The sequence below is a fragment of the Heterodontus francisci genome, chromosome 11, assembly GCF_036365525.1.
Source record: "Heterodontus francisci isolate sHetFra1 chromosome 11, sHetFra1.hap1, whole genome shotgun sequence".
Classification (NCBI taxonomy): domain Eukaryota; kingdom Metazoa; phylum Chordata; class Chondrichthyes; order Heterodontiformes; family Heterodontidae; genus Heterodontus; species Heterodontus francisci.
In genome coordinates this window covers 111,407,642-111,420,233 of record NC_090381.1, presented here as the reverse complement: position 1 = coordinate 111,420,233, position 12,592 = coordinate 111,407,642, and the positions used below count along the sequence as shown (strand labels likewise).

Below are 12,592 nucleotides of genomic sequence, written 5' to 3'. Positions count from 1 at the left end.
ACCTTGAGTTCCACATAAATGCAAGTTGTTATTTTCTGAAAAACGGAAGAGTGTAAGAGAAAGAAAATAGGGGTTCATGATAAAGGATACATCACCAATATGTTAATCTGTCTTTTCCATTTCCAGATACTGACCAATCTACCGAGTATTTCCAGCATTTTCTGTTTTTGTTTCAGATTTCCAACATCTGCAGTATTTTACTTTTGTCCCTGCCCGCTGTAGGGCGCTTGGCGATGTGCTGTAATTCACACGTTTTGAAGTGGTGGGGCGGTTGCGCTTTACACTGTGCGCCACCCCGTCCATTTCCTTTACCAAGATGGCAGTTTGTCTCAGCAAATAATAGCGAAGGGGCGGGTCCAGAGTCTGTGTCTCGCCCTCACCAAGATGGCGGCGAAGCAGAAAGTGGCCAGGAAAGCGGGCGGTGCGGGCCGCGGGAATGAGGGGGAGGCCGAGCAGGTGTTGCCGTTGCAGGCCGTGCTGGTGGCGGACAGCTTCAACAAGAGGTTCTTCCCCATCACCAAAGACCAGCCGCGGGTGAGTGAGACGGCGGGGTTTGCTTCAGTTTCAGGCTCGGATCTGGTGCAGGGCCGGGGGAGTTTGTGGTTGCGTGAGCACGATGAAGATCACTCACTCCATCCCACCCCCCACCCCAGAGAAACATCACCCACTCCATTCCCCACCCCAAAAAAGATCACCCACTCCATCCCACCCCCCACCCCACAGAAACATCACCCACTCCATCCCACCCCCACCCCACAGAAACATCACCCACTCCATTCCCCACCCCACCCCAGAGAAACATCACCCACTCCATTTCCCCCCCCCCCAAAAAGATCACCCACTCCACCCCCCACCCCAGAGAAACATCACCCACTCCATTCCCCCCCCCCCCCCAAAAAGATCACCCACTCCACCCCCCACCCCAGAGAAACATCACCCACTCCATTCCCCCCCACCCCAGAGAAACATCACCCACTCCATCCATCCCCCCCACCCCAGAGAAACATCACCCACTCCATTCCCCCCCCCCCAAAAAGATCACCCACTCCACCCCCCACCCCAGAAAGATCACCCACTCCACCCCCCACCCCAGAAAGATCAACCACTCCATTCCCTCCCCCCGCAGAGGAACATCACCCACTCCATTCCCCCCCCCCCAGAAAGATCACCCACTCCATCCCACCCCACCGAAACATCACCCACTCCATCCCAACCCAGAGAAAGATCACCCACTCCATCCCACCCCAGAGAAACATCACCCACTCCATTTCCCCCCCCCCAAAAAGATCACCCACTCCACCCCCCACCCCAGAAAGATCACCCACTCCATCCCCCACCCCAGAAAGATCAACCACTCCATTCCCTCCCCCCGCAGAGAAACATCACCCACTCCATTCCCCCCCCCCAGAAAGATCACCCACTCCATCCCACCCCACCGAAACATCACCCACTCCATCCCACCCCAGAGAAACATCACCCACTCCATCCCATCCCACCCCACCGAAACATCACCCACTCCATCCCCCCCCCCCACCCCAGAGAAACATCACCCACTCCACCCCCCACCCCAGAAAGGTCAACCACTCCATTCCCCCCCCCGCAGAGAAACATCACCCACTCCATTCCCCCCCCAGAAAGATCACCCACTCCATCCCATCCCACCCTAGAGAAACATCACGCACTCCATCCCACCCCAGAGAAACATCACCCACTCCATTCCCCCCCCCCCAGAAAGATCACCCACTCCATCCCACCACACCCCAGAGAAAGATCCCCCCCACCCCAGAGAAACATCACCCACTCCATTCCCCACCCCAGAAAGATCACCCACTCCATTCCCCACCCCAGAAAGATCACCCACTCCATCCCCCCCCCACCCCAGAGAAACATCACCCACTCCATCCCCCCCACCCCAGAGAAAGATCACCCACTCCATTCCCCCCATCCCAGAAAAACATCACCCACTCCATTCCCCCCCATCCCAGAAAAAATCACCCACTCCATTCCCCCCCCCACCCCACCGAAACATCAACCACTCCATTCCCACCCCACCCCCGCAGAGAAACATAACCCACTCCATTCCCCCCCCAGAAAGATCACCCACTTCATTCCCCCCCTGCAGAGAAACATCACCCACTCCATTCCCCCCCCCCACCCCACCCCAGAGAAACATCACCCACTCCATTTCCCCCCCCCCGCAGAGAATCATCACCCACTCCATTCCCCCCCCCAGAAAGATCACCCACTCCATTACCCCCCCTGCAGAGAAACATCACCCACTCCATTTCCCCCCCACCCCCACCCCAGAGAAACATAACCCACTCCATTCCCCCCCCCCAACCCACCCCAGAGAAACATCACCCACTCCATTTCCCCCCCCCCACAGAGAAACATCACCCACTCCATTTCCCCCCCGCAGAGAAACATCACCCACTCCATTTCCCCCCCCGCAGAGAAACATCACCCACTCCATTCCCCCCCCAGAAACATCACCCACTCCATTCCCCCCCAGAAAGATCACCCACTCCATTCCCCCCCCCACCCCACCCCAGAGAAACATCACCCACTCCATTCCCCCCCCACCCCACAGAAACATCACCCACTCCATTTCCACCCCACCGCAGAGAAATATCACCCACTCCATCTCCCCCCCCCACCGCAGAGAAACATCACCCACTCCATTCCCCCCCCCCGAGAAACATCACCCACTCCATTCCCCCCCCGAGAAACATCACCCACTCCATTCCCCCCACCCGAGAAACATCACCCACTCCATTCCCCCCACCCGAGAAACATCACCCACTCCATTCCCCCCACCCGAGAAACATCACCCACTCCATTCCCCCCCCCCGAGAAACATCACCCACTCCATTCCCCCCCCCGAGAAACATCACCCACTCCATTCCCCCCCCCCGAGAAACATCACCCACTCCATTCCCCCCCCCGAGAAACATCACCCACTCCATTCCCCCCCCCGAGAAACATCACCCACTCCATTCCCCCCCCCCCGAGAAACATCACCCACTCCATTCCCCCCCCGAGAAACATCACCCACTCCATTCCCCCCCCGAGAAACATCACCCACTCCATTCCCCCCACCCGAGAAACATCACCCACTCCATTCCCCCCACCCGAGAAACATCACCCACTCCATTCCCCCCCCCGAGAAACATCACCCACTCCATTCCCCCCCCCGAGAAACATCACCCACTCCATTCCCCCCCCCCGAGAAACATCACCCACTCCATTCCCCCCCCCCCCCGAGAAACATCACCCACTCCATTCCCCCCCCCCGAGAAACATCACCCACTCCATTCCCCCCCCCGAGAAACATCACCCACTCCATTCCCCCCCCCCGAGAAACATCACCCACTCCATTCCCCCCACCCGAGAAACATCACCCACTCCATTCCCCCCCCCGAGAAACATCACCCACTCCATTCCCCCCCCCCGAGAAACATCACCCACTCCATTCCCCCCCCCGAGAAACATCACCCACTCCATTCCTCCCCCCCGAGAAACATCACCCACTCCATTCCCCCCCCCGAGAAACATCACCCACTCCATTCCCCCCCCCGAGAAACATCACCCACTCCATTCCCCCCCCCGAGAAACATCACCCACTCCATTCCCCTCCCCCCGAGAAACATCACCCACTCCATTCCCCTCCCCCCGAGAAACATCACCCACTCCATCCCCCTCCCCCCGAGAAACATCACCCACTCCATCCCCCTCCCCCCGAGAAACATCACCCACTCCATCCCCCTCCCCCCGAGAAACATCACCCACTCCATTCCCCTCCCCCCGAGAAACATCACCCACTCCATTCCCCTCCCCCCGAGAAACATCACCCACTCCATTCCCCTCCCCCCGAGAAACATCACCCACTCCATTCCCCTCCCCCCGAGAAACATCACCCACTCCATTCCCCTCCCCCCGAGAAACATCACCCACTCCATTCCCCTCCCCCCGAGAAACATCACCCACTCCATTCCCCTCCCCCCGAGAAACATCACCCACTCCATTCCCCTCCCCCCGAGAAACATCACCCACTCCATTCCCCTCCCCCCGAGAAACATCACCCACTCCATTCCCCTCCCCCCGAGAAACATCACCCACTCCATTCCCCTCCCCCCGAGAAACATCACCCACTCCATTCCCCTCCCCCCGAGAAACATCACCCACTCCATTCCCCTCCCCCCGAGAAACATCACCCACTCCATTCCCCTCCCCCCGAGAAACAGCACCCACTCCATTCCCCTCCCCCCGAGAAACATCACCCACTCCATTCCCCTCCCCCGAGAAACATCACCCACTCCATTCCCCTCCCCCGAGAAACATCACCCACTCCATTCCCCCCCCCGAGAAACATCACCCACTCCATTCCCCCCCCCCGAGAAACATCACCCACTCCATTCCCCCCCCCGAGAAACATCACCCACTCCATTCCCCCCCCCGAGAAACATCACCCACTCCATTCCCCCCCCGAGAAACATCACCCACTCCATTCCCCCCCCGAGAAACATCACCCACTCCATTCCCCTCCCCCCGAGAAACATCACCCACTCCATTCCCCCCCCAGAGAAACATCACCCACTCCATTCCCCGCCCCCCGAGAAACATCACCCACTCCATTCCCCTCCCCCCGAGAAACATCACCCACTCCATTCCCCTCCCCCCGAGAAACATCACCCACTCCATTCCCCTCCCCCCGAGAAACATCACCCACTCCATTCCCCTCCCCCCGAGAAACATCACCCACTCCATTCCCCTCCCCCCGTGAAACATCACCCACTCCATTCCCCTCCCCCCGAGAAACATCACCCAATCCATTCCCCTCCCCCAGAGAAACATCACCCACTCCATTCCCCTCCCCCCGAGAAACATCACCCACTCCATTCCCCCCCCCCGAGAAACATCACCCACTCCATTCCCCCCCCCCCCGAGAAACATCACCCACTCCATTCCCCTCCCCCCGAGAAACATCACCCACTCCATTCCCCCCCCCCCGAGAAACATCACCCACTCCATTCCCCCCCCCCCCCGAGAAACATCACCCACTCCCATCCCATCCAGTAACATGTGACTGCAGGTGACTGACAGGCTCCTGCACCCGCTCCCCCCATTTCCCCTTCCTCTGCCCCCATTGCTTCCCCCTCTCCTGCCCCACATCGCCAGCCCTGCTCTCCTCCCAAACGGAGCCTGGTTTTCGTCTGACTCAGAATCTCAGTGCCCATGTTTGAGAATTTCTGAGCCAGGCCACAATCGCAGTGCTGCAGTTGGTTGTGTGCCTGTGAGTTAGATGGCAAGGGGGTATGGGTGGGGGGATAGCAGCAGGTCTGGTGGGGAGAATATCAGACAGAGTTTTCCTTTTGAATAACATCTGATGAAAAGTCCACACAAGTGGCTATTGAGTGAGGAAGGATTGGGCTGTGAAGCCCCTGCGGTTGAACAGTCTGTCAGGACTCATCATTAAGGACTGCACGTAAATGAGCTAATAGAGGGTGATGAAAAATGGAACATCCGGGTTCCGTGTCTTTGGAAAATGGGAGTATATTTTGTAAAGATGAAGATTGTAAGATTACACAAACTCACATATATACACTAACACAGAATGACAGCTTTCATTTACGTAGCATTTTTAATGTGGTGCTTCAGGGGAGCAATTTATCAGAGAAAATCTGACAGAGTTTGATGACGGGGGGTTTGGTTGGGGGTTAGCAGCGGGTATTGCGAGGAGAATAACAGCAGAGTGCAATCCTATCCTCTCCCAAAATCCATGCACCCTGACTTCCGACAAGGGTCATGGCGAGAGCCAGGAGGAGGCCTGGCTGCTTTTCTCCTCTAATGTGGGTGCTGGTGCCAATTGTAGCCCCGGCACTGCTACTCTGCTCAAGCTTGGCTAAGTTTGGCACAGACTGAGGTTTACACCTCCATCTTCCGTGCTCTGTGAGGCTCAGTTGCTCACTGGGTGCTCTCACTAAGTCCTCGGGTAGCAGGCCTGTTTAGAATTATAGAAAGTTTAAGCCACAGAAAGGGGCCACTTGGCCCATCGTGTCTGTGCCGGCCGAAAAATGATCCACCTATTCTCATCTCACCTTCCAGCATTTGGTCCGTAACCCTGCAGTTTATGGCACTTGAGGTGCATATCCAGACTCCTTTTGAATGAGTTGAGGGTTTCTGCCTCAACTACCCTTTCAGGCAGTGAGTTCCAGACTCCCACCACCCTCTGGGTGAAAAAGTTTTTCCTCATCTCTCCTCTAACATTTCTACCAATCACTTTAAAGCTGTGCCCCCTAGTCACTGACCTCTGCTAAAGAGAATAGACCCTTCACCTCCATTCTATCCAGGCCCCTCAACATTTTGTACATTTCAATCAGATCGCCCCTGTTTATTATGACTAGTTTACATGCAGGGAAGATCTGGTGTTCTGGTTGATTTCAGTTTTGCCTGTAGATGGGGCTGCAATGGTTACACGTGCGTAGTGAAACTGTTTTTCTGTTCTGCAGGCCCTGCTTCCTCTTGCTAACGTGGCGATGATTGACTACAGCCTGGAGTTCCTTACGGCAACGGGTGTCCAAGAAACCTACATCTTCTGCTGTTGGATGGCTCAGAAAATCAAGGACCACATTCAGTAATAAGGAGTTATAAAAATGGTTACACAATGAACTATGGCATGCAGAAAATTGAACATCTGTAATCATTAGATAACAGAATCATACAGCACAGAAGGAGGCCATTGTGTCGACTGGCTCTTTGAAAAAGCTATCCAATTAGTCCCATTTCCCCGGTCCTTCCCCATAGCTCTGCAAAGTATTTCTTTTCATGTATTTATCCCTTTTGAAAGGGATACTGCTTCCACCACCCTTTCCGGCAGTGCATTCCAGATCATCATAACCTGCTGTGTGAAAATGTTCCCCTCATCTCCCTCTCATTTAACACACTGACCCTGGTCACCAATGACAACAAATTGGTTCTAATTTTTGACACCAGGCTCATTGTGTATTCATACCAACCTGCTGCATGTAAAAAAAATTGCACAAACCAATACGCTTCAATAATGTGCAATGTTTTTGTGTGATCGCATTAATTCAACAGCTCAAATAACTCCCATCCCCAGTGAGAAACCTGGACTCACACTTTCTCCAGACACTTCCAGTGTGAAAATCCACAGTTATCCTGTGCAGCAATGTCCCACAAACAGCGATGAAATACATGACCTGATAATTTATTTTTAGAGTTGATTGAGGGATAGATATTGAGAGCACCCTACTTCTCTTTGAATGGTGTCAGGGAGCTTTTGCGTCCACCTGAGAGGACAAGTGCAGCTTCAGTTTAACATCTCATCTGAAAGACGGCACCTCTAGACAATACAGCATTCCATCATTACTGCACTGGGAGTGTTGACCTGGATTATGTAGTTGGCTCTCTGGAGTAGGATTTGAACGTACAGCCTTCAGAGACGAATATGCTAGCACTGAGCCAAGGTTGACACTTAACTATTTGATATACCTCATCTAATCTTTTTTATTTCATGGGATGTGGGCGTCGCTGGCTCGGCCAGCATTTGTTGCCCATCCCTAATTTCCCTTGACAATGGTGAGTCGCCTTCTGAACCACTGCAGTCCCTCTGCTGCGGGTACGCCCAACAGTGCTGTTAGGAAGGGAGTTCCAGGTTTATGACCCAGTGACAGTGAAGTAACGCTATACAGACCTAAGACAGGATGATGTGTGACTTGGAGGGGAACTTGCAGGTGGTGGTATTCCCGTGCATCTGCTGCCCTTGTCCTTCTAGATGGGTAGAGGTCGTGGGTTTGGAAGACACTGTCAAAGGAGGCACTTTTAGATTGTACACACTGCTGCCACTGTGCTCTGGTGGAGGAGAGAATGTGTGTTTCAGGTGGTGGATGGGTTTGTCCGATTCAACCTCAGTGCCCTGCACTGTGAGCACATTCCTGTTCCAAGGTTTCTCAATAAAGTCATTTGTTGCGTTTTCTCGATAGTAATTCTTTGGCTGTGAAACATTTTGGGATTCCCTGAGGACAGGATATTTTCTCTTTAAAGCTCTCTCTTTAAAAGACATTTCATGTATCAAAATGGAGATTTTATTTTTTGAACATTTCCAGTTACAAGTAATGCTCCTGTGCTGCCTGGGACATTCATATTGTCAGGAATTCTGAGGGAAATGGGGAAGCACAATGACACAGAAAATGCTGATCAACATTCTGGAGACAGAAGCCCATTCGTAAAACAGTAGTCAGTCTCCCCAGCAGCATGCATATGTCATTGACTGAAGTCCTCAGTAATGTTGCCAATGATATTTTTTCAAGTGTGCGAGCGACTTCTTTAAGTGTGTAGCCCCTTTAAATTTTTTAGCACAGCTGTATGCACACACTAATTTAAAAGAGACCGACTTGAGCCTGGCCTGCACAGGGACTTTTGGGTTGCTGTGCAGTTGCGCAGCTTAGAGGGAATGTTAATCCTCAGGTATCACAGGACTAAAGACTGGGAGATATTTGGATTAGGTCTTGCAGATGTAACTCAGTTGTCATTTTCAAGTCATGTATTCCATCCTTATTTGTAAGTATTCCCATTCTAAATTCCTATGTTCCACATTTATAATGTGGACTCGACATGCTGCAATTACACCCTCCTGCCAGGAGAGGCGACATCATAGGATCAGAGGGTGTAACCAAAGTGTGATAGGTTTATATAGAAAGTTATAATTGTGGATATTTATTTATTTATTTATAGATACAGCACTGAAACAGGCCCTTCCGCCCACCGAGTCTGTGCCAACCATCAACCATCCATTTATACTAATCCTACACTAATCCCATATTCCTACCACATCCCCACCTGTCCCTCTATCCCCCTACCATAACGGGGAGAAAATTTGATAAATGCTGGCAGATGAAAAATGTAATATAAACTGAATTGCTGGAGGTATTCATAAAATGTTGGATTAAAGAAACAAATTCTGACTTAAACCCTGTTTATAAATTCCTCATGTTCATTGTCTGTTGTGTATCCTTCCTCAGAAAATCAAAGTGGAGTCATCCCACATCTCCAAACACCATCCACATCATGAGCTCCGAGTCCTACCGATCGTTAGGGGATGTCTTGAGGGATGTGGATGCAAAGTCACTTCTCCGCTCTGACTTCATACTAATATATGGAGATATTGTGTCCAATATTAATGTGTCCAAAGCATTGGAGGAGCACAAGTGAGTGATGCCCTTGCTGTGGGTCTTGTTTGTTGGTGTTATTGGGCTCTAGCCACTCAGTTACATTAGTCATTGACTGTCTCTGGATAAACCTATTCAGGATGCATTATTTTTCAGATCACTCTTGCAGTGGTCTCCCGACATTACTCTTTGATGTACAGAATCCTCCCATCCGATTTGTAATTCACTTTTATTGTTGGTGTATTTATTCTGCCTTCCTTTACAGAAGTCATTGAGTATTTTATGAGTACCAGATGTCCACACCATCTTGCCTTTATATAGCACCTTTAACGTAGTAAAATGTCCCAAGATGCTTTACAGGAGAGTAATCAGGCAAAATTTGACATTGATCCACATAAGGAGATATTAGGACAGGTGACCCGCAGCTTGGTCAAAGAGACAGATTTTGAGGAGCGTCCTAAAGGAGGAGAGAGTATTAGCGAGGGAATTCCAGCAGAAGGCACAGCCACCAATGGTGGGGTGAAGGAAGCATGTTTTAAAATGTTAACCTAGAAAGTGAGCACAGGCAACATCCAGTCAAGCCCAATCCTGCCCTTGCTTGACTTTTAGGATGAAATGATATGACACAGAAAGAGGCTATTTGGTCCATTGTGCCAATGCCAACTTTTTGAAAGAACTATATTTGCGTGTGAACTTTCTGGAAGCATTTGTTGGATTGCAAGTGTGAGCAGGAACTCTGGCAGTCTTTCCCCCGCATCGATCTCCAACTGGACCACGGGTGCTGACGCCAGTGGTAGTGTTCCTGCTGTCACCGGGTTGCACTCAGTTGACTCAGTAAAGGCTGAGGATTCAGGCTGTTGGTTTGTGCTTTGTATGACCTTTGCTGCCTTTAACAACTGAGCTGTTGGAAGAACCAAGAAGTGTCAAAGCTTCTTTCTGGTGTCAGACACAGCTCAGTGGGCCATACTCTCACCATCTGAGTCTGAATGAAGGCTGTGAGTTTGAGTCCTGCTCCAGCACGTAGTCCAGACTGAGAGTCCAATGCAGGACCGAGGGAATGCTGCACTGTCGGAGGGACATCTTTCAGATGAGACGTTAAGCCGAGGCTCCATCTCCCCTCTCAGGTGGATGTTGAAGATCCCAAGGCCCTGTTTGAGGAAGAGCAGGGGAGTTCTCCCCAGTGACCTGGGCCAATATCTGTGTCTCCTAAAAACAAATTATCTGGTTGTTATCACATTGCTGATTGTGGGAGCTTGCTGTGCACAAATTGGCTACTGTGTTTCCTACATTAAAACAGTGACTACATTTCAAAAGTACTTCATTGTCTGTAAAGCACTTTGGGACATCCTGAGGTGAAAGGCGCTATAGAAATGCAAGTTCCTGTTTTAATTCTTATTGACTACAGGTGTTGCTGATTTAATATGTTCTCATTTGCTTTCTACACACTCATCATGTACTGGTCAGAATTGGAGTAACTACTCTTGTGATAGCTTAGTAAATGGACCACTCTATGTGCTGCCAGGTCCATATGAACCTGCTTCAATATCTGGCCTGTGCGTCATTTGGTCAGTCCCAGCCAGGATAGCAGTATGTTTGCTACATTGATGTCCATAGGTTAATGAGACCATCAGTCATGGGTTCCTGTTCCTGTTGGCCATGCAATGACCCCCTATTGAAAAAGGTGGGTGGCATGCCAACGCAGCCCATCTAGCCTCATCAAGGAAGACTATCCTTTGGGTCTAGTTCTAGAGGTCCTGAGCCTGCGTACCCTCGTGTGTACATGAGTCACACGTACCTAGTACTTCATCATTAGGTCACAGAGATACAAAAAGAAGCCTGTTAAATATTGCTTTAAAAAGGAATTCAAGTGAGTGGAAAGTTTTTGAAATATTCCATTGAGAATGGGCTATAGCAGGTTGCATATACTTCCTACCTGCTGCAGTGAAAAGCTTCTCCTTTGACAGTTAGCTGATGCTCCACAGCGTGGCTGGGCTTTGGGCAGAGCTGAGCTGTTCAGTTGCTGAGTTGTGTTTATCTTGGCCTGCACGTTTAAGACAAGAGCTCAGATATTTCCCCCGAGGAACTGGTTTAAGTAGACAAGCCTCGAGATCAATTTGAAGCTAATTGCTGAGGGAATTTTTGGCAGATTGGCAGCTGCTGTTAAATTCAAAGCTTTGATCTTTGAGGAGTGGTCAGAAACTAGAGAATTATTACAACACAAAAGACAGCAGCTGGTGGAATTTAAAATCAATTAATTAACAAAAACCTGGAATTGAAAGCTAGTCTCAGTAATAGTGCCATAAAATCTATCGATTGTCATAAAAACCCATCTGGTTCACTAATATCCTTTAGAGAAGGAAATCTGCTGTCCTTACCTGTTCTGGCCTAACTTGTGACTCCAGATCCACAGCATTGTGGTTGACTCTTATCTGCCGTCTGAAATGGCCTAGCAAGCCAGTCAGCTCATGGGCAGTTCAGGATGGACAACAAATGCTGGCCTTGCCAGCGATGCCCACATCCCCTGAAAGAAAAAGGGAAAAAAAAAAGTTTTTTGTGCCAACCTTTCTTAGTTGCAATGCCTATTGCAAGGGTCTTATCCTACATTGACCCAACTCTTGCGAGTCTTGACCACTGGTATTGGCAAAGCTGTTCGTCTGCCTGATATCGCAACGTCGCCACGGCCATTTTGTCATGTTTCAGGATTTTCAGCTTTTTATTCCCACAATGAGGAGGTCAAAACGAGTTGCATTTAAATATTTGTGTTTTAAAACAAAGTATATTCACATTAAGGTTTTTTGTAAAAAAGTATAGGGATTCAAATTGATTAACATGTAAATGAAGCAGGCGTTGAAATTATTTCCCTAAAAGGTTGTAAGCAATATTTAATTCAATCGAGTATCTCAGTGATACATGAGCACCTCACACCTATTGTATTGGGAAGTTTCTGGCCCTAGTTCGGGTTGTCTAACATTGCCAACCACCTTCAACCTTACAATTCTAGTTGTAAACCCATGGAAATATCAGTACGGACAGGAGCACGCCCCTAGTCAGGTTTTTAAGCAGAAAGCTGCTAGGGCAGGCTTTCACTGGTCCCTGAAGTTTAGATTGAAGTAGTGGGCATGGCGGCACAGTGGTTAGCACCGCAGCCTCACAGCTCCAGGGACCCGGGTTCGATTCTGGGTACTGCCTGTGTGGAGTTTGCAAGTTCTCCCTGTGACCGCGTGGGTTTTCGCCGGGTGCTCCGGTTTCCTCCCGCCACCAAAGACTTGCAGGTTGGTAGGTAAATTGGCCATTATAAATTGCCCCTAGTATAGGTAGGTGGTAGGAGAATATAGGGACAGGTGGGGATGTGGTAGGAATATGGGATTAGTGTAGGATTAGTATAAATGGGTGGTTGATGGTCG

At 50.6% G+C, this 12,592-nt stretch overlaps 1 protein-coding gene across 1 annotated transcript in view; it reads left to right on the top strand.

The window, feature by feature from the left end:
* Positions 1-351: 351 nt before the first annotated feature.
* The window catches only part of eif2b5 (eukaryotic translation initiation factor 2B, subunit 5 epsilon), a 62,789-nt gene continuing 50,548 nt past the window's right edge, over positions 352-12,592 (top strand). The window contains exons 1-3 of the mRNA XM_068042758.1: positions 352-534; positions 6,510-6,634; positions 9,042-9,227. Of these exons, the coding sequence (XP_067898859.1) occupies positions 385-534; positions 6,510-6,634; positions 9,042-9,227 (461 nt within the window). The 5' untranslated portion in view covers positions 352-384. The remainder of the gene's footprint in view (positions 535-6,509; positions 6,635-9,041; positions 9,228-12,592) is intronic.